The sequence below is a fragment of the Periplaneta americana genome, chromosome 5 (genome assembly GCF_040183065.1).
Source record: "Periplaneta americana isolate PAMFEO1 chromosome 5, P.americana_PAMFEO1_priV1, whole genome shotgun sequence".
NCBI lineage: Eukaryota > Metazoa > Arthropoda > Insecta > Blattodea > Blattidae > Periplaneta > Periplaneta americana.
This window is the reverse complement of record NC_091121.1, coordinates 9,955,535-9,978,872: the sequence shown is the minus strand read 5'-3', so window position 1 is coordinate 9,978,872 and position 23,338 is coordinate 9,955,535. Positions and strand designations below refer to the sequence as shown.

The 23,338-nt window shown below is 36.2% G+C and overlaps 1 protein-coding gene across 4 annotated transcripts in view; it reads left to right on the top strand.

Moving 5' to 3' along the window:
- The window catches only part of LOC138699453 (intraflagellar transport protein 74 homolog), a 29,411-nt gene extending 10,094 nt beyond the window's left edge, over positions 1–19,317 (top strand). For all 4 annotated transcript variants that reach the window (XM_069825332.1, XM_069825334.1, XM_069825335.1 and 1 more), the window contains 7 exons: positions 935–1,178; positions 5,335–5,531; positions 5,749–5,925; positions 8,283–8,510; positions 11,131–11,454; positions 11,558–11,782; positions 14,613–19,317. In XM_069825332.1, coding sequence (XP_069681433.1) covers positions 935–1,178; positions 5,335–5,531; positions 5,749–5,925; positions 8,283–8,510; positions 11,131–11,454; positions 11,558–11,782; positions 14,613–14,825 — 1,608 coding nt within the window. In that variant the 3' untranslated portion in view covers positions 14,826–19,317. The remainder of the gene's footprint in view (positions 1–934; positions 1,179–5,334; positions 5,532–5,748; positions 5,926–8,282; positions 8,511–11,130; positions 11,455–11,557; positions 11,783–14,612) is intronic.
- The last annotated feature ends 4,021 nt before the right edge of the window (positions 19,318–23,338 follow it).

The following is a 23,338-nucleotide window of genomic DNA, read 5'->3' as shown; positions in this document are numbered from 1 at the left end:
GGAGTGAAGGGGGAACGGACCTTCCCGACTCTTCCAGAAGCCCGTCGAAGTGGAAAAATCGCGAATTCGAAGTCTCTCGGTTACGTTGCTGCGGTTATAAATTACGGACGCGAAGGAGTGTGTGTGTCATTCATGATTAATTCAGTCAGTAAGCCAGTGAACAGAGCAAGCCAGTCTTGTGTACTGGAGTTCGACTCGAGTGTGCGTCCGCAACTGCATCAGCATCCGAAGGCCTGAGTTCGAGTGCAGTGGACCGCAGTTGGAGGGACCTGAGTTCGAGTGCAGTGGACCGCAGTTGGAGGGACCTGAGTTCGAGTACAGTGGACTGTCTCTGAAAGTCTGTGGTTAGAGATACTGTGAACTCGAGTGACTGAGCTAGAAGAACTGTGAACTGAGAACTGATAGTTCTGATTTGTAAATAGTGCTTTGTAAATATTAGTTAAGATTAACAGTTCATTGTTGTTCGTAATAGTCCAAGAACGAATACGGTGTTGAGTGAAAATCCTATTGTTGACGACAGCGTTTAAGGTGAATTGTAGAAAGGAATTATTGTTGGAAGAATAAAATCCTATTGTTGAGTTGAAATAAATTCACAATATCTTACATGAGATTTAGATGGTACTATACATTCCATTGCAGAATTTGCAGCATTTAATTCAATATGTGTGTGTGTGAAGTAGGGGTGGCAGCATGAAGATGGGTACAAGTTAACTTGTGAAGGTGCTAGCTCATAGCCTCCTTGCCACTGCATTATGTATTTTTTGTAATTTCATGTATTATTTCTTAGGGTGTTCGATACACTGGATGCTCCAATGGCTTGGTTAAATATTGTAGATCACTATGAGATGTCATTTCTGTTCTAAGTTCAGCCATTTTTTATACCAGTTTCTAGTTTGCACCATTCACTACTGTACGCTTTCACTTACTTTTTCAGGTGAGTGTCGTGGATCGTCCCATCACACAGCAAGGTCTCAGTGGTTTAAGAACCGGGACCAGAGGACCACAGATGAGACAAGTACAAGATAAGAGATACTTCGAGGGTCTCCTGCAAATGAAGATTCGAGATTTGTCACAAGAGATTACACGTCTCTCAAGGGAGATTGACAGTCAGTCACGGGAGCAGTCTACATTTTTAGTTTACGATAAACGTGTGAAAGAGATGGCTGCCGAACTTACAGGTAAGTTGAATTGTTCTGCTTGTATTGAAAAGGTGACATAAATAGAAGCCTGGTCTGTGATTATTAGGGTCCGGATTTTGATGACCTAAAAGTTATGGTTTACACTGCTTTGGAATTCAAAGAGTCTTTGCCAAACACATGATATTTCAAATTAAAAGAATTGAAGAGTTCGCGGGAAAAACGATGAATGTCACATTTCTGTTAAGGATTAGATAATGATCTAATTGAGTCTATAACTGCAAGATGTAGTGCTGTTTCTATAGAAAATAAAGGAAAGGATTACTGTATTCGTGGTGATAATTCTCCTTTTTACCATTTTTCATAAGAACAACATTAAATTTCTTAGTGATTAATTGAATTAGATAATGACATCAACCTTAACAAAACTGTGACATTCATCGTTTTACCCGCGAACTCTTCAATTGTTTTGCGTAGACCGAGCACCACAGATTTTGTTACTTGCAGGGATGGTACGTTGTTTACGTTCATTGTCAAGAAATTAGTGAATAGATTTCGGAGTAGTTGTTCACCAGACTATAACAAAGTACTCAGTGACAATGAGGATTCTAACTGAGATAAAGGGAATGTTGATGATCTTGAACTATACTTGGAGATGTGAAATTACAACTTCAGTTTTTTGTATTTAAAGCAAAAATGTTTTATGTATTTGAAAGGGTAAATGAAAATAAAATATATAGCTTAAATTGTAATGGACATCCCAGTTAAATAACTGTAGCTTCAATTATGTTGCTAAGAAAGACAAAAGCCATGGAAAAAAAAAAAAGTACTACAATAAGGACGACCCATTTTATAGTAAAAGCATAACGAATAGAAAGAAGAAGTGTGCGCACTCCTATCTGTTCAGCATTGTCGACGGTGACCAAGAGAATTAGTGGCGCTGCGATCGGTATTGCTCAGTTGAAAGTGAATATCCATAAAAGAAGCAGTAGAGTGTTCGTTAATTTCCTTTGCTTTTTTAGTGTAATTAAGTGCGTTAAATACTTTAAGTGCCAATACACTAATCTGCAATTATTCGTACACGAGTGACAAGTGAGTAGCTCTCACGATTTATTTATTAAAGGACGAGATTATTATGTTTTTGTCGTGTTATATTTGAAGCAATGCCTTCGTGTTTTGTTCCGGGTTGTAGGGCGTGCGTGTTTCATTTGCTTATGCAAACAGAACAGACAATAAAAGAAAAATTGAGCGATCGAATGTGGGGCGACATATTTCACGAGTGCATAGACAGTATTACCTCAATTGTAATTCAGCCACCGGAAACAGGATGCTGCTTGGATCATGCCATGGATATCATACCGAAACTAATTTTTCACTATATGAAATGTCAGTTCTTCTTCCGGACGAAACAAATCCGACGAGAACTCCAAGCTCCGAGAGCCGCCAAATCATCTCGTAAATTCTCCAAAGTGTCGGACAAGTAACTGTTGGTGAGTACATATTGCATGCCTACAAGCAGCCCTAAGTTAAGTTTTACACATTAAACTATTATTTGTTTTACAGTGTGATGTATATGAATGTGTTTTTCTTTCAAATAGTCTTAATGTTGTAAGTACAATGCCAGTTACGTACGTATATGGAGCGAAAGGTAAACAGTGCAACTTACGTTAAATGTATTTACGTACTTACACACGGAACAGACTGAGCGAACTCTGTACTAGCGCCGCATGGTATCGGCCGTTTGAATTAACAGAGTGCGACCACTACTTCTTTCTATTCGTTATGGTAAAAGTTTAAAACTGAATGAACATTCGAGTTTAAATTCAACGGTAACCGGCAATTATTTGTAATTTAAAAAATAAACAAAGTACCACAAAAAGCTAGTGCCTCCCTTCACCACTGCTTAGGAACGATATCCATGTCAGAAAGTATCAGAGTTAGTTCAGAGCCCTACCATTGACTATTACTTCCAGTTTTGAAGCTCTTAAGTGGAGTGATGGTGAAATTTCTACTTTCTACATTTTTTCAAGCTACGTGCTTGATTTTTTTATACACATAATCACAGTGTAATAGATAATGATGTGGTGAAGTTTCATTTGTGTGAGTAAATTAGTTTCTGAGTTATTAACAGAAATATTTTGAAAAATCCGCATATTTCAAAATGAAATGTGTTCTTCAATTTTTCAGTAAAATGTCTGAAATTTTACTTGGAAGACCAGTGGCATATTTAGAAAAACATTGCATGTTAGTTTTCCTATATCTTTACTACAGAAGGGTCCACACCTGTGGTGGTACAGCTAGCGCATCTGGCTGCAAAACCAGGTGGCCCGAGTTCGATTCCCGGTTGGGGCAAGTTAACTGGTTGAGGTTTTTTCTGGGGTTTTCCCTCAACCCAATATAAGCAAATGCTGGGTAACTTTCGGTGCTGGACCCCGGACTTATTTCACCCGCATTATCACCATCTCTTTCAGATGCTAAATAACCTGAGATGTTGATAAAGCATCGTAAAATAACCTAGTACAGAAGGAGGACAATTTTTTATAATCACTGCATACCTAAAAATAAAATTTTTCCATTGCGACTATAAATTTTTAATTTTTTATTTAAAAAAGTATTCGTTTCATCATAAAATACATGTACTATTTTGTTAACCACAGTATATAGAATGTGCAGTAAAAATTTCATGTTTTTAGCATCAAAATTGTAAGAGCCTTTACACTTCAAACCTGACGAAATGTGCTGAAAAAAAAAGTGCGAAAAAAAAAAGCATGTAAAATCTGCATGGAATTGAAGTTCAAGATGGCAGCCATTTACGAGTATTTTTTTATGTTTTCGAGCACCGCAGAGCTTTGAAACTTGCTCAACATATAAATAAGACATTGCCGATTCATTTTTCATAAGAAAACGAAAGTGCGATTTTTGATTGAAAATGACCAAAATTCCACCTATCTCTCCCCTTAAGAGGTTTTGAAGGCTTAGCCTACTCAAAAAATTTGAGTTATTATACCTAGTAAAATTAAGCCTATAAGTTCGTAATAACTACCCAATATTGTAACACTTGGTTTAACTCTGATCCTTCCATATATTAAGTTCACTGTTGGCAGTCATTCCAGGATCTGAAGGTTCATTGGGAGGCGAGACTTGTGCTAAACGAGGCTAGTCTTGTAGCCTAAAGGTACAGTCACACGTTGCTACTTTTGCTGCTCAACTTTTGTACTGCAGCTGCAAAAGTTTGCGTGTTGTGTTCACACGTAAGCCAAAAGTAGTGGGCTGCACGCTACTTTTCGTGCTGTGCAACCCAAGTGCAGCAAAGGTTGCAACTGGAGGTTGCGAGTCTGTTCACACACAAGGCGCTACTTTTGCAGCCGCAGTCATGCTGCAGGTTTCCATCTCCGTGTTGACTTCTCAATATACATTTTGTGGTTATGTTCGCATTATTAAGAAACTCATGCGAAAGCTTCCTTATCTATTATTTGCTTTTCTGTCCTAACTAGTATTCAGAATTTGGCATTATTTTTACTATAAAGCTTTTAAAAACGCCTATATACTTAAATGATAACCAACAGCATATTCACGTAATCAATGTTGGCAACCCTCCTGTTTGAAACTACGCTACAGAAAATTAAAAAAATGAATTATATCGTCAGCAAATATGCTCAGACTGTGTTGTGTATTTAATAGCTGTTACAAATAATTTATTTTCATCACATTTAACATTAAAATATATCCAAACAATAAAAGTATCATTGGCACATTTGGGTGGCAACACTGGTCGCAACCGCAGCAAAAGTTTCAACAAAACCGATATCAAAAATGCTGTGGCTACAACCCTGAGAACCCTGCCCACACGTTGCTACTTCTAAGCTGCGTGCAGCATGAAGAAGTAGTGGGCAGCAGGTTCGGCAGCCGCTACTTTTCGGGTTGCACCGTTGTTCACATGTCGCAGTACGAGAGTTGCGCAGTTTTTTGTACTGCAGTGCTGCAAAAGTAGCGACGTGTGACCGTACCTTAACATCGCAATAATACGTCACGCTATATTGGTGTTCTATGAATGGGCTGTGTTGTTGAACATTAGTTTAATGAAAAGTGCATGCGTGTGTGCCTGCGCATGCTCGGGGGGGGGGGGGGGTGCGTGCGCGCGGGTTCTCTCCCCCCCCCCCTTCAGCTTCGCCACTGATAGTTTCGTATCTGCTTTCAGAGTTACAGGGTCAGCTAGCAGATTACAACTTGGTCGTTGACAAAGTAAACACTGATACCGAGAGAAGTGATGTAGATGCAGAGTGCAGTGAATTAAAAGTACAAAATGATCAAACCATGACTCAACTAGAGCATCTGTTTTCACAACGACAACAAAGAGAAGCACAGATAAACCAGTTAGAGAAGGAAATTGAACAGGTACTATGTCATAAGTTTTTGTTTCTCATGGATTGAAAAAATTCTTTTAACTGTTAGCATGTACTTTTTTTTAAATAAGATTGAAATGTATAGGATAAGTGTGGAGAAAGTTGCTCAAAATCTTCATTGTGATTTGTGTGTACTTCATATCAAAAGTTGACGGCATAGTGCTTCTGCTCACAATATGTTTAATGATTCTTTTTGTTTTTTTTTTAAGGAGCAACATATGACGGACAACCTATTGGCAGCCATGAGTCCTCCACTAAGGGAACATTATAGAGAACTTCAACAAGGCAACAATCAGCTGCAACAGCAAATGGAAACTCTACAACAGGAATTAGATGCTCTTACTAACAAGAAAACTGATTTAGATGATCAGTTGTCATTGTCCCAGGTTAGTTCTTAGGTTTAATTTAAAGTAGCATTTATTTGAAATCTGCTGTCATATATAAGAAAAGTAACTGCCATGGTGGTCTAGTAGCTCAAGTGCTGGACTTACAATCCTGTGGGTCCACACCTGTGGAGTAATGGTCAGAGCACGTCTGGCCACGAAACCAGGTGGCCTGGGTTCGAATCCCGGTCGGGGCAAGTTACCTGGTTGAGGTTTTTTCCGGGGTTTTCCCTCAACCCAATACGAGCAAATGCTGGGTAACTTTCGGTGCTGGACCCCGGACTCATTTCACCGGCATTATCACCTTAATTTCATTCAGACGCTAAATAACCTAGATGTTGGTAAAGCGTCGTAAAATAACCCAATAAAAAAACAATCCTGTGGACCCGGGTTCTATCATTGGCATACCCGCAATTTATACTTGTAACTTGTGTTGGGCAAGCCTGTTGTCCAGGTAACGTAAGGATTTTCTCTGAGAACTCCAGTTCCCTTGTGGCATCCCAACAAATCATCATCTTATCTTATTGCGGGTGTAGCGTAGACCAACTCCCCATGATGCACCGTGAACAATGGCTCTGTTCTTAGATTAGTCTATACAACTTGCTTCATCTGTATAAGGAAAGTATGGTGAAAGACATTTTCATATAAACATAAAATGGAAGGATTTAGATTGAAATGTGGCCAAATTCATACTTAAATATAATTTGTAGGTGGAGAAATAATCTATTAGAATGATCTATTGCCGAAATTACAGTATCTTTAGTTTAACCATTTTTATTGCTGAGATAATTGTAACTCTCCTTTTCTGTTTTTTTTTTCTTCTTCTTTCTTTTGTTTTGTTTCCTTTACAGTCTGTATCGCACTACTTCTTTACACTAAATTCCTTTCTCTGGCACTTGTTCTAGCTACTTAGGGATGACATACAACGAAACAGAATGAATGTTATTACTTCAGCTAGTAGTTTACTTGTGAACCTTGTCGCTCGTCCCCTGATTATGCACAGTGCCTCCTTTCTGGACTTTGAAAATATATATACGTCATCAATTATTCAAAAGCCCGATTCTCCTTTCTTTCATTCAATACCTTATTTTGAGTGTAATTTATATTAAATGTACCTAGAGTATGAAATACGTAAAATTTGAATTATGTACAAACTACTTCGGGAGTAGGTAAAAAACAAAAAAAGAAAAAAAAAATTTTAATATCACCATAGGCGGAGTTATAGGGGGTACTGCCCCCCCCCAAACTTGTCTAAACTTTTTTTTTTTTTCCGTCGACCTGGTTGGTGAGTTGGTATAGCACTGGCCTTCTATGCCCAAGATTGCGGGTTCGATCCTAGGCCAGGTCGATGGCATTTAAGTGTGCTTGAATGCGACAGGGTCACGTCAATAGATTTACTGGCATGTAAAAGAACTCCTGTGGGACAAAATTCCAGCACATCTGGCGACGCTGATATAACCTCTGCAGTTGCGAGCGTCGTTAAATAAAACATAACATTAACATTTTTTTTTTGTACTGACTTCAGAAAATTTTGAATTCAAAAGATCTTTTTTGCTTTTGTTTAGGATTAAGTTTGTATGCTTAAAATGATAAATTAATGTCTCCAGATCATGTGTCTGGACTATAATATTTATTTGTAATTTTTGAATGTATTAGAATTTCCATACCTCATTTAAGGAATGAAAGCACTGTAATGTTTCTTTTGTAACAACCTGTACTCATGTGTTAGAAATCTACAGATGTTCAGGCCATCACTTGGAGAAATATGAATAACATACTGCACAACATTGCAGAATAAATAAAAGTGATCCTGGTATAATGTGTAAACTTAAAGACGAGATTAAATAAAATAGTATTTATATTTTATATGATATTTTCAGGAAGGTAAACTTCATATAAAAAAGTCTGTTAGCACTGTTACGTAGTTTTATTGATGTATGCATGTATTTCTGTACGAGAGAGAAAAAGAGGGAGATTTTTTAAAGTTATGCTGTATTATAATTTGTAGCAGACCTAGAGTTCAAGTCCTATACAACTCAGTCCAAAACATCGCGGATTTGGATGTAACATTATAAGAAACATGCTCTGAAAATTTAGTAATCATATTCCAATATATTGTATCACAGTCAAGCTATGAGATAAATTATGTCCCCTGTAACCCCGTTATATGGGGATTCTACGGTTTTGCTCCCCCCCCCCCCCCCAAGGAAACGGTTCTCTCTCCGCCTATGAATATCACTGATATAGACTGCAGTTCAAAATATTGATACATTCCTACATGGTATTAAATTGGTTATATCATTACGAAATCAGATTTATATTGTTTGAAAGTAAAATATAAATATTATTTCTGTAAACAGGTAAAGCAAGAGACAGTACGTTTACACCATAAGTTGAAAGAAGCTGAAGAGAAGAGGGAATCTCTCCTGGAGGAAGAAAAGACGAGGTCCACCCCAGCCCAGGAACGAGAACAATTACTACAGCGGGTTAAGGATGATAATGCTGAAATGGCTACGATGGAACGGCAAATAGGAGAAATTCACGATCTTATCCGCAAGAAACGGGATGAACTGGATCAAATTGAGCAGGTACTTACGCTTGACAATTTTCTGTCAGAAGGGCTGTAATTGTCCTCAGATGAAGTCTGTTACATTGACTTGCATATTCACCATGTCTGTGTTCTTAACTTAACTATAATATCGATGAATTAAAATTAAGCACTGATGATATTGTGATTTGATAATTTTGTGTGACTAATTCGTATTTCTTTTTACTGGATGTTCCCTTGGACAGTCTGGTTCACAATAAACCGGGAATGAGAACCAGAATGAAAACGAGAAGCAGAGGACATGAATATGAAAATTTTTTATTCACAATAAACCGAGAACGTAGACGACTATGCATATCGATATGTATGTCAATAACGATATGTAAAGTCGATATTACGCATTCTGATGTTATTTGTGTATAATTGACCAATGGAGTTCTCTCATGAGTACAAGGCAGCCAACATAAACACAGGTTAACCAACTTCGAAATTTCAACTGAAACATTTCATTAGATACGGTACTATAAATATGCCCATGCATCTTTATTATCACAACCTATTTTAGTCTACCATAACGTAAAATAATTAGAGAAGAAACATTTGTAATAGAACAAAAATGATCAGAACAGTAGTTATTGAATTTAAGCGTGAATATGTAATGTGTAATGCAACCAATACAGTAATAAAATATGATTTGCTTCCGATCGGTGTTCAAAGATGCAGCTATTGAAAGCCACGTATTCTCCTTCATTTTCTCATCTTTATACGAGGCGCGCCACTTATCGTAAAAGTGAGGATTTTCCTCAACACTCTATATTAGAATCTCATCAAATAAAACTTGCGCCATGATGCACAGCACAGAACAAAATAATGCATAGGTTATGTCACGGTCTTCTTGCTACAAAATATACAACAACAAAATAGCTTTTAGATGGCATTAAAATGAATCTAGTGGGCTGTGATCGGAAACGTGAACGCCAAAGTTGAAACTTGGCCAACTCTCCGTTCCCGATCCCGGGCTCCGGCAAGCTTTTCGTTAATTGTGAATGCTCACATTTAAATGTACACATTTTAACAATTTTACCGTTTTCGTTTTCGTTCCGATTCTCGTTTCCGGTTTATTGTGAACCAGCCTTTACATGGGTGAATTTTAAAATTCAAAATTACGAAATTGAGAGTCAGAATTTTTTATACCTGATACTTATAATAATTAAAGTATTTTAATTGTATTTGGTTGGCAGCATTTAGTCTGGCTTACAATCTGAAAGTTTCTGTGTTCCACTTTCATTTTGTGCTGCTTATCTACCTTTGAGAGTTTTTATCCAATTTTTAAAAAACTTTTTTTTCCCTGATTACTTGATAGAAAATTGATTTTCACACAAAATAAACCTCTCAAATATTTTTGGGGATCTGAGGGAGGGGGGGATTTTTTTTAAAGCAAAAACTGTAATTTGTTTGTTTTAGTCTTTGGCCCACAGTTTTTATGTTAGAACAAAATTTCTTTCACCGTCTTACTCCTAAAAGAACACAGAATACACTGTGAAAACAGATTTTGCCTATCTTATCCCATTAAGGAAAAAATATAATTTTATTTTTTTTAAATTTCAAACATAAAAAAAAAAAACAATTAAAATTTTGGCGTTTTAAATTAACTTTCTTAAGCAGTAGGACACTGTTTGTAGTTTGGCACTTTGCTGGTACGTTAATCAGCTCAAATATGATGAAAATATCTCAATTCTAAGAAAAGAAAAAAGTCAATAAATATGCTCATCTTTTAGACAATTATATCTTTATCCCCTTTGCTGTGGAGACCTTCGATCCTTGGAGTCATGACGCTAAAGTTTTGGTATCTCAAATCGGCCAAATTTTGATCTCCATTACTGGTGATCACCTTTGCACTACTTATTTGCGTCAACGCTTAAGCATTGCTATTTAACGCGGAAATGCAATGAGCGTTTACATACTCTTCCTGAATCCAGCCCTTTGGACGAACTGTTTCTTCTGTAAAATTTATGAAGTATTCTATGTGTAAATATTTGTATTTAGTATTATGAATTTAATATTAGCATATCTTGTAACATGGTATTAAATCAATATATTTTTTATTGTCAGTCTGTTAAACATTGTTACATATTAAATTCCAAGCTTGATTGTATAATACAAATAATAGAAATCAATAAACTTTTCTAAATTGCATCAAAAAAAATTCTAAGTGGACTTTGTGTTAACATTAATGTTATAAAATACTGTAAAACTGAAGATGGAGAAAAATTATCTATATCCTGAAAGTATGAAAAATTGTAAAACCAAATACAGAACTTTCTGACTGTATGAAAAATAATACAGTCAAATTCTAACGCCTAATTCGAATTGTTATGACAAAATATATATAAAATTGACAGAATGAGATGATTTGACACTTGCAGAACTGCACTTCCGGTTTAAAGAAAGAGTGTTTCCAGCCAATAAAAACTCAGCTAATTAATGAACCAAACATCATAGAGACAAAACTGATGTATTTTTAAAACTAGACAGTTAAGCTTTCAGATGAAAAAAAAAATAAATAAAAAAAAAAGATCAATTTTTTGAAAGAAAATTAAAAATTAAGGGTAGATGAGTACCTTAATGATAAAAGATATTTGATCCTTCTTTTTGTTCAGGACCTGGATGAAAGTCAAAGTGAGCGCCACCAGAAATACAGGGAGCTTCGCCGAAGAGAAGAAACTATGGAGCAGTTCCTGTCAACCTTCGATGAAAGTCGTGATCAAGAGATGGCCCGCATTACAGAATTGGAATCCAGCATTGTAACAGCATTGCAGCAAATGAGTCGCAATTTGGCTCATTCTGGTCATCTTCCAAGTGTGGATGATTTCGCAACTATGAAGGACAATTTAGCCTTTAAAGAAGGAGAACTTGAAAAATCCAGAAAAACAGTAGAAGGCCTATCAAAAGAACAGCAACAACTACAACAGAATTTGCAAAAGGTTAGATAGATTTAGAGGATAGAAGCTGTAGAAAGCTTTCACTTTGAATACACAACAGCTTTGCTCAGTATTGTCATTTATTCTTGTAATTTCTGTTCTCCAGGTCGAAGCTCTTGAAGAGAAGATTAAAGTTGAGATGGAGACTCTAAGAAAGCGTATGGATAATATGCAGTCAGAGATGGGTACATTATCTGATTTAGATTCTTTGCGTGACCACGCCCAGGAGAAAAGGACAATGTTGGATGAAGAAAGCAAAGTTCTTGTGCAGTTGAAGGGACCAGCTCAGCTTGCTCTTCTGGAAGCTGAGATGAAACATGAAAATCTACAGGTACATCTCTTAGTTCATATTTCCCCTATCTCTGTTCATTTCCAACAGTTCAGTACAAAGATATCAGAAGTATTGCACCTCATTTTTGGAACAATGTCAGGACAGAAAAACTGGCGTCTTACCCTGTAAACATCTGAGAGGAAGAGAGAGAGAAATAACTCGTCCGGCCTTAATTAAGGATGACTACAAGGATCCGGAAATTAATAGCAAACAAATATAATCAATTAAATATGAATATTGTTATAAAAATAAAAAGTAATAATTAAGCACCACTGATTATCAATTATAAAATAGAATCTTAGAAGATGACTATAAAATTATACTTATAAATAAAAGATTTTATTTAAAATTAGCATATCCTTAATTAAGGCCTTCTGAGTGGTATAAATGAAACTGTACAATCTGCAGGGAATCTTAAGAATTTGCGAGATGATTTTTTGAATTTAGATTTCATCAATATAATTAAAGAGTTCCACGCACACAACGAATTTACAACTATTCTTTCCAATAACAAACACAGATTAATGTAATAAATAATTTCACAACTATAACTAGTGACACTGTAAAATGGTGAATAAAATACATTAAAGTCAGTGAATAAAACTACTTACATTCGTGAAAAAAGCGTTATTTAAATATACTATTTTTTTTTTCATAATGTACTGCATCCATCATACAATTTAATCATAATTTTTTTAAAATGGCTGTGAAAGGAAATAAAGTGTTTTTTGGATAAATGTTCATATGACATTTTTTCATCCTCTATATGAGAGAAATATGCCCCTAAAATTTTGACATACATTTTAGTTACATCCTGTATAAATCGTGAAAAAGTCTATATTTAAACATGTAAATCACTTTATCAATCATTGCATGGAAGAAAACTTCAGTAATTCAAATTTAACGCATGAAGGATTTCCGTTGATGGGAATATGCCGACCTTGACAACAAACCGGTATTAGTAAGACTGGTTACACTCCAGATGGAGAAAGGTGTTATGTGAATATCAAAAACATCAGGCCTCTGTTTATTTGCACACCATGACAGGCCTCTTGGCTGCCAAATTTTCAAAATACATTATTCGTTAGTCTTTGTCACATACTTTTGCTGAAAATGTGGTACATATCTTTTACACATTTCTTCTTATTGTGTTAGTGTGTAACGAAACTAAGTATTGTGCATGCATGACACACACATTTTCATTGTTCTCAGCTGAGCAGCCTTGCGTTCCACATGCTGAAACGTGAAAGACAAGGCCATTAATTTTGTACTTATTTTGAAAGTTTCATTGACGAAAAAAAATATATATATAATAATAATAGAATTGTTTAACCGATGACTGTACACTCAGTAATATTAAAAAAAAAAAAAATAATTGTGTTTAATGCAAAAAATTTCCACATTTTGAAAAAAATGGGAAAAACGATAAATCATTATTGTATAATGTGTCTACAGAACAAGTTTTGTTCGTACCTATAAAAATTTTAACTCTCTGACTCAATTAGCAGAAATTCGTGAAAAAAAAAATCATTCTTGAAAATCGATGTCATATAATATAATTTTAATTATGAACTGGATATAATCGTAAATAAGAAAAGTAACTAAATTACAATAAATTTAGTGTAAATAATCAATAATAATAGGTATTAGAGAACTGCAAAACTGGTTTATATTCAGCCCATCAGAGAACATGTGTCAATGTCTAGCATATGCCCAAATGTTCGAACTTGAAGTGGTGACCCCTAATGTTTTGCAGGCTAGACAGAACACCAGGCGCATTTCATCATACAAGAACATTGATATATTCTAAAGGTACGGTCACATGTCGCTACTTTTGCTGCTCAACTTTTGTACTGCAGCTGCAAAAGTTGCGTGTCGTGTTCACACGTAAGCCAAAAGTAGCGCGCTGCACACTACTTTTCGTGCTGCGCAACCCGAGTGCTGCAAAAGTTGCAACTGGAGGTTGTGAGTCTGTTCACACACAAGGCGCTACTTTTGCAGCCCCAGTCATGCTACAGGTTTCCATCTCCGTGTTGACTTCTCAATATACATTTTGTGCTTAAGTTCGCATTATTAAGAAACTCATGCGAAAGCTTCCTTATCTATAATTTGCTTTTCTGTCTTAACTAGTATTGAGAAATTGGCATTATTTTTACTGTAAATCTTTTAATAAAAACGCCTATATACTTAAATGATAACCAACAGCATATTCACGTAATCAATGTTGGCAACCCTCCAATTTGAAACTATGCTACAGAAAATTAAAAAAGTGAATTATATCGTCAGCAAATATGCTCAGACTGTGTTGTGCATTTAATAACTGTTACAAATAATTTATTTTCATCACATTTAACATTAAAATACATCCAAACAATAAAAGTATCATTGGCACATTTGGGTGGCAACACTGGTCGCATCCGCAGCAAATGTTTCAACAAAACCGATATCAAAAATGCTGCGGCTGCAACCCTGAGAACCCTGTTCACACGTCGCTACTTTTAAGCTGCGCTCAGCATGGAAAAGTAGCGGGCAGCAGGTTCGGCAGCCGCTACTTTTCGGGTTGTACCGTTGTTCACACATCATAGTATGAAAGTTGCGCAGTTTTTTGTACTCCATCGCTGCAAAAGTAGTGACATGTGACTGTACCTTAATTACACAAACAGAGTAACAATTGAAGGAAACTTACTTTGTCTAATTTAAAAAGAAATGTGTTCACTTGAAATAGATATACAAGAGATTGGACACTTTAATACACATAGTGAATGTTCCCCTTTTTAATTACAAATACTTCAAACAAAGTTATATCATATTTGTTTGAATCTTATTCCAGAAACGACTGAATGAAAATGAGACCTATGCACAGCTCAGCAATTTGGAACGGAAATTGGCACAACTGGAGCAGAATAATTTTGCTATTCAAGAGTTCATTGCTTCCAAGAAATCAGAAACAGATTATGAACCACTTAAAGAAAAGGTATACAAACTTACTCAGGATTACAATACTACAGTAAAGGAGAACATTAGGAAAGGAGGTATGGTTTAAAAATAAGAGATCTATATCTGTTACTGTACTAAACAAGTGCCCATGACATTGTGAATGTATTTCAGCAGTCATAAAATTTTATGTTGCAGTAACAAAGTTAAGAACATATCCATGGTTTTTTAGTGTACACGTGCTGTGTCTATAAGTCATGCTTTCATGTATCAGAAACTTGAATCATTTCAGGATGGTTACAGATATTTCAATATTTACAGCGTTATTTCTTAATTCAAACTTTCTGGCAAGGAAAATGTGGCTTATATGTAAGTAGGGATAATGGTGTAAAATATTGAGGAAACATATTGCTTAATTGTTTGTAATTTAGATTTAGCCATCTTTGCCTAACTTATTTTAATGTAAAGCACTCAATGTACAAGTTGGTAAAACTGATCTCACTTGCCTAAATGAATCTAGTCATTTAATGAACATTCATATGTGCAATTTATAAAACTAGGAGTATGTGGGATGTAACTATCCCAATTCAATATTTATTTACATATCATTACACTGTCTGTGATAACTCTGCACCAAAAATAATTTTAAAATGTCTGCATCAATAAAAGTATAAATATGACATTACTGTATATTTCAGTATTCAGCAATCCACAGCTATATTGTTCTATTCTTTAAGTGAATCATAATGGTTTTCACAGATAGAGGCAGGTTGATTTTTTTTTTCTTACATTTATTTTTATATGACAGTTTGTTGCCAGCTAGAATTGGCAGACAGTACAATCTCTATTATTTGTTTTAATAGTTGGGCCATGGTAAACAGTTACAGTAGAACCCCGATTTTAGGCGGCTGCCATTTAAGGTTTTTTTCCGCATTTAACGTTGAAATTTCACAGTTCCAATAATTATTACATATGATTAATGTATTTTTATATTCAGTTCAACATTATTCTCTTTGCTGTGAAATCCGCATTTTACAATAAAAAGTTGTTTTTAAATTATTTTTTTTTTAATCTTGACTAAAGCAAAAGGGCAAATCGTAAAACAGCAAACGCTAAGCTCCGCCCACGACCCTTTTCCACTTTTCCCCTACAAGCTCACCACACACTCTAGCGGGAAAGAGTGGAAATAGGGGTTTAGGGTGGGGTGACATCTAGTGGAGGAAAGTGGAACAAAAAGAGTGAATGCGGCATCTATGTAGCAAAAGAGGAACTTCGTCCTGTTTCCCTCTGTCTCTTCTCTCTGCTTCATGTCTCTCTCCTTTTTTTTTTTTTTTTTCTTATGACTTTACGGAGGGCAGTATTCGATCCGTCGATCTTCCTAACAAAACGCACGCACGCTTTAGACCTCTCGGCTACCGAGACGAGTTGGTGGTAGAAGGGAAAATGAATCTATTTATGTTCAAGGGAACTGCCATAACATATTGCAGAAATGCACATTAATTTGGTTTTATTGTGTTGTGATGTGTTATAAAATATGAAATACGTGCGAGGCGGTAGGCAGTGATCCACCGAAGTGGGGCAGATAGTAGAGAGAGACAGTAGAGAGAGAGAGAGCAGGTTAGTGAGGTGCCGAGCGGTGAGGGTGGGGATAACTTCCCCTACTGGCGTTCGCTGTTTTACGATTTATCCAAGCAAAAATAAAAATGCATTTCTATTCAACACGAAAAATATAATTTTTTTTAAGAATTAATGATTTGCCAATACTGCTGCCTCGCTACCACATGATTCCCCCTTCCTCATCACATCTACGTGAAGCTGCGTTGCTGTTCGTCTGCTAATTCCTGCCCTTTGCAAGAACCAATCACAAGCGGAATAACACACACACACACACACACACACAGCAGAACAGAACATAAACAGCCTGCTTATTCCCGACCTTTGTGAGAACCAGTCAGATTCCATGACAGATGTAGCAGCCATCCATGACAATCGCTTGTCTTTGCAAAACTGAATTACAGCTTGACCAAGTCGAGAGGGGAAGTTGAAGGCAGTTTTGTAGGGAAAGGAGGCGGTAACGAGAGGAGACCAGTACAGTCTCATATGACAGCAAAGTTTTCCTACTGCGCTTCAGTTCATAGAGCGGTAACAATTTAAGACGCTTTGAAATAGACTGTACTTCTATTTCTGCTTGACAGTGAGGTTTGGCGTTCTGATTGGCAAGTGTGGAGAAAGTTGCATGAGGGGGGAGGCTGGGAGGCAGCGTAACTGTTGCCTTTATCTGATGATAAGGACAACAAATGTGTGCGCTCCGTAGTGTATTTTAAATGTGCACACGTTGAAATCTGAGCGTCAAGTGACCTATGTGGCAACTGTGTTTTGCCTCTACATTCCATCCCGATATCCCAATTCACAGACTTGACTTGGACAAGCTGTACGTACGTAAATGATAATAACTATTATAAAACACAGCAATAAGACATTATTATGTTTTCTTGTAATGAAGTTCAAAAACAAACTGCTATCTATCACGGCATACTAAGTACTATTGCGTCCACACATGTGGAGTAATGGTTACCGCATCTGACCGCAAAACCAGGTGGCCCGGGTTCGAATCTCAGTCGGGACAAGTTACCTGGTTGAGGTTTTTTCCGGGGTTTTTCCTCAATCCAATATGAGCAAATGCTGGGTAAATTTCGACGCTGGACCCTGGACTCATTTCACCAGCATTATCACCTTCATATCATTCAGACACTAAATAACCTGAGATGTTGATACAGCGTCGTAAAATAACCTACAAAAAAGAAGTACTGTTACCAACTACTCAGAGCGGAAATATGAAACAACAATATTTAACTTCAAAAGTAAGATAAGCTGAAATCTTACATGAAGAGAATAAAAACACGAAAGGTAACACTCTTATTTTGATAAAAGAATAGTAGTATTGAATTTTTCCTGAAATGCAGTTGTCATTATTCCTCTGGTGGTTTCAGTTCAGCTTGCCTCTATCCATGAAACAGATTTTGTTGAATATTGCCACTTATGCTTGTCAACTTTGGATCAAAACTTAATTTTAAAGGGATTAAAAATAGGGTGATCAGATTTTTATCAGAGCCTCATAAAATGGTATGAAATTAAGTGTTATTTCTCATGATACATCTATCAGAATGCATGGGAACCATTCACAATGAAAATTAAACATAACGTAAGCGTTAATTTAAGAATGTAAACATTACGGTAAAATCAAGAAGTCATACATCATTCACGATGGGAACATAAACATAACAGCAAACATACTTGGTAACCATGGAAACATAACGACGCCATTTCCTCATATTCTGTCGTATACTTCAGCGCTCCACAATTGTGTTCTGTTTAAAAATCACGTAAGCATAAACATGAAAGTTTGGAGTTTGCAAACTTTCATGTTAACGTTTTACGGTAATGTTAGTGTTTATGTGAATGATCCCATTTGGTAGCCTGGCCGCAAATTTGTGTTTATGTTACGGTTATGTTTAATTTTCATTTCAGGTTATCAAATGGGATCATTCACAATGATTCATATAAACATTGACATAAACATTGCTGTTAGATGTTAACATGAAAGTTTGCAAACTCCAAACTTTCATACTTATGCTTACGTGATTTGCAAACAGTACACAATCGTGGAGCGCAGATGTATACAGCAGAATATGAGGAAATGACGTCGTTGTTATGTTTCCATGGTTACCAAGTATCTTTGAGGTTATGTTTATGAATGTTCTTGATTTTACAGTAACGTTTACATTTTTAAATTAACACTTACGTTAAGTTTAATTTTCATTGTGAATGAGCCTTAAGTCTTTTCCCAAATTCATATGTGAGAAACCTTTGTAATGAGTCGTAATTTTATAACACAAATTTTGTCATGTAGTATTACTAACATGGTGTTAATAGCTTACCCATGGTACAGCTTATCTTGATTCTGTATTAATAATTCAAGGATCCAGAAGTACAGTGAAAATGCACATAGCTGGCTGCCTCGTGGTATAGTATTTGTTTTACTCATGGTTAAAAGAAAAGCTTGTAATTCTATTTAATTTCTCAAGATAGAAAAGTACGATTAATTGTTGCTGCTTTCTCACATGCTAAGCAAGATGCATAGCAGCTGTAAAGAAAGAATAATATTCTGCGAGTTAATCTAAATATGCAGTGGAAACAATTACGAAGGACTGACTAAACGAGATCCTTGTATCATGAACTTACTTATTTGTGCTTTTTAAGGAACCCAGAGATTCAGTGCTGCCCTCACATTAGCCCGCCATCGGTCCCTATCCTGAGCAAGATTAATCCAGTGTCTAATCATATCCCACCTCCCTCAAATCCATTTTAATATTATCCTCCCATCTACGTCTCGGCCTCCCCTAAGATTGTTTTCCCTCCAGCCTCCCAACTAACACTACCATGAACTATCAAGTACAAATGCCTTGTTGCATTTGATGTAAAATGTCTTGAGAACTCAAACGAGACACAACAAAACATCTGATCACTCTAATTTAGAACATCAGTGACCACATTGTTGTATAATTTCTAAAGTTGGATGCAATAAATTGTTGTGCGCATAATTGTTTTTTCTTTATTCCCTAATACAGGTGTGTTCAACGGTGTTTAATAAGTAAGTGTAAAATTTGTAGGTTTGTAATGTAGGGATCATATTAAATCTAAATTGTCTGGTATTATTTTAACTGAGAATGTTTTATTTCACAGTTATAATACAAAGAAACAGTAATAGATAATACAAACATGGAATTAACTTTATCCATACAGAATGACCAGTGACAATGTTAAAACCATTCTTTAAGGGTGAGAATAGACCTGAGTGTACGAACTAAAAAAGGAATAAGCTTACTTACGACAGAATATAAAATGTATACCAAATTAATAATTTATGAATATTCAAGATGTGTGACACCAAGTGTGAATTTTTTGGTCAGGAAAAGTTTGCGTGGACATTTTAAATTGCAAAATTACTGAAAATACTTTCACTCATATAAATTGCAACAGCTGAAAGTTATTTTTCAAATTTAGAAAGTGTGAAAATGTTCCTACATTGCACTCTGTATTAGGAGAGACAAAATGCTTTAGCCATTCTCTCCACAGAATATGATTCTGTGCCTGTCATTACAAAATTTAACAGCAGGATGATCGTCCTCGCCAAAAGAAACACAGGATGGAACTTGTCTACTTTAATGAGTGTTCATCAACTGATCTAACTTTAGCCAATAGTTTATTCTAATTTGTGTTTGTGTAATATCTTTCACGCTATCTAAAAATGTTTGTTCTGTCCATAGAGTCCTTGGTCTTTTTTTGCAAAGTCTGCATAAAATGCGGCTGTTAGGAAATGCAATAAATTAAGATAATTTACAAAATATCAAAGGACTTCATAATGGAGAGACTTTTGTTATTCAAATACAAATTTTTAATATAAATTCATAAAATTAATGGTCTGTAAATTCAGAATTTTTTTAGATTTTGTCATTTCTTCGCATTTAATACAACTACTCTGCAGTGCTTCGGAAAAGTGACACAAGTCAGTTTCCACAAACCTTTTTTGATAATTAATTTACAACTTACGGAACATCTGCTCGCTTGGAAAAAAATACATAAGTATTTCTCCCATTACACTAATTCATACAGAAAAAAATCAAATCGACATAAACTAATGTAAGTTGTCAATAAATTGAAGCGTTGGCTGGAACAACATTATAAGTTACATTTGGTAAAATTTACAGGAGCTGCAAAAATGTGTACACGTACAACGTTGTTCTTATGGGGGTAACAAACTTTTGAGTGGACAAATTTCACGTACTGCATTGATGGACAGTTGCAAGCCGAGGAGTATAGCAAGGTAACATGACATACAACATTATTACACGGAAACATGCCGAATGAAAATTTTGTAACTTACAACGTTGTTCCAGCTTCAATTATCAAAAAAGGTTTGTGGAAACTGACTTATGTCACTTTTCGCAAGCACTGCAGAACTGTACCTGCAGGCTTTCCAGTCAATGGACAACATTAAAAAAAATTATTTTTTATAGCCTGTAATTTTGCACTGTTACTCTTTCCTGCAAAGTAAATGTGGTCTCCATATTGTAATATTATGGATGCTACCAATGTATATAATTTCATTTAGTGTTCTGTCAGGTCTTTCACGGCAAACCCAGCTTTCTCCAATCTTTCCTATTTTCTGCCTTCCTCTTCGTTTCCCCATATATCTTAATGTCGTCTATGATCTGATTCTTCTTCTGCCACGAACTCTTCTCCCGTTCGCCATTCCTTCCAGTACGTCCTTCAATAGGCAGTTTCTTCTCAGCCAGTGACCCTTCCTCTTTCTGATCAGTTTCAGCCAATGTATGTATAACTAGTCTATTGAAAAAATGTGTGGGTTCAACCCCCTGGGCATCCATGTTTCTTTCTGTTTGGTCATTCCTCAGTCTTTATTTTGTAAGTTGCAGGTCCACAAAATATCGCATATATGCAAATACTCCACGCACCCTAATTTTAATGGAGAAAATTAAAAAAAGAAATTTGGCTGTAATTTGTGTTTCAAATAATGTGCACACCCCACTTTTTCTTTGCTAAATTCCGGAAAAAATATACACAGAGTATTTGCGTATATACAATAATTTGTTCACCATCTACCCTTAGTGTAAAGTATAGAGAAAGTATCATGATGTTGCGAAAAGCAGATTGCTAGGTTTTCATAAATAGCTTTTTTACATTACTTTTCAGACCAGACAAAAGGAAGTAATTTTATAAGCAATAAAATCAGACTAGATGGTTGGTGAGTACAACATTCACATATAGAGAGAGAGAACTGAAAAATTCACTGGGCTTTCCTGTGCAAAACATTGTTTGTTTCTGCAGCAAGTTTATGATTGTTTGACAGCTGTTTAAAAACTGCTTCAGCCTCAACTATTGTGCATGATCAGTTTGAAACTAATTTCTAACCAGCCCTACAAGAACACTCATGTACTGGAAAATAATTTAGTACGGTAGTATATTGAAGACGTAATTAAATTTGACAACATATTTAAATAACCAATATAGAAAAGCATGGAAAAACAAAAGCCAGTCCAGTGGATAACTGTGCAACACAAGTATTTTAATGTGCATGCGTCAATTGATTTGACAGTGACTTGTACTTGATCTGCAAGTCAGGAAATGAATTGGTGACTGTTTGATGTGCTGCAAGAATGTGTGACTTTAATCAGCAAGTAGTCAGCATCTGAAGTTATCGCTGCACAAACAGTAAAGGGGTTATTGTTTATAGTGATCTCTCCAAGGCTAACTCATGGGTAAGCAATCGAAAAGGCCTATCTTCCTCAGAATGGACCAATTCTTTACAAATGTCAAGCAATATTTCGGCGGTTTGTGCAATACCAGGCAGAACTCTAAGCACAACCCGCTGCTGTCATCCAGACTAGCGAGCTTGAAACACTTGGACACGTGCTTGGACAATGTCCTAAAGGTGAGCTGCTGATCAATGCTAGACATCATCATGTACGACATGCTTTGGCAAAATCGTTAAAAACTTTAAATTGGGAGATTCATGAGGAAGTGCATTGTGTATCATCAGATGGTTCTTTTAGACAGGCAGACATTGTTGCTATTAATGGATGCTTAAAACGGGCTCTTGTTCTTGACCCTACTATCCGTTACGAAAGAAACCTAAATCAGGCCACCGAAGTTGATATTGAGAAGAAGTCCATATATAAACCTTGTCTTCCTTATCTTTGTCAAAAGTACAACGTCCCTCTTAAACAATGATCCGTCATTGGTTTGCTGTTTGGCAGTAGAGGTTTTCTTTCCAAATTCACATGGAATTATCTTAAGGAACTTCACATTCCTTTTGATTATGTAATGTCTGTCCTTATAAATATTATCAAGGATTCTCTTCAAATATTACATCATCATCTGTATTTCAATTAATCCACTTATATTTGCCTTCAACCATTAACTTTCTTTTTTCTTTAATGTATCACATAACATTATATTGTACATGTTTATTGTATTCAGGAACCTTGTGGTCACTCAAATTCTTTGAGCTGATGTCTATAATTTAGAAAATACGTGGTACAGTCATTAAGTTCTGACACTGACGCCTGAAGGGTAGGCACCCACAAGAATCTGGATGTCTCAGAAGATGCCGCGTGATATGGCGTACACTTAAACAGATCGACATCCTCCCTCTAGTCGCCGTTGGCCGCTATGCACGTCTGCCAACGTTGGTGTAGCTGCTGGAAGCACTGCTGAAAGATGTTGGCACGAAGATGCCGTATGGCTTCTCTTGTGGCAGTCATGACCTTTTCGGCCGCATAAAAATTACGCCCTCGTAGGATTGATTTCATGAGGGGAAAGAGAAAAAAAATCGCATGGTGCGAGATCAGGTGAGTACGGAGGGTGTGGCAAAACAGCGACCTGTTGCCTTGCAAGTTCCTCTTGGACAAGGATGGAGCGATGTGCAGGAGCGTTGTCGTGTAGCAACAGCCAATTATTCCTATGCCAAAGCTCAGGATGCTTACGACGAATTGAATTGCTTAAACGGCCAAGAATCTCTTTGTAGAGGATCTTGTCTACAGT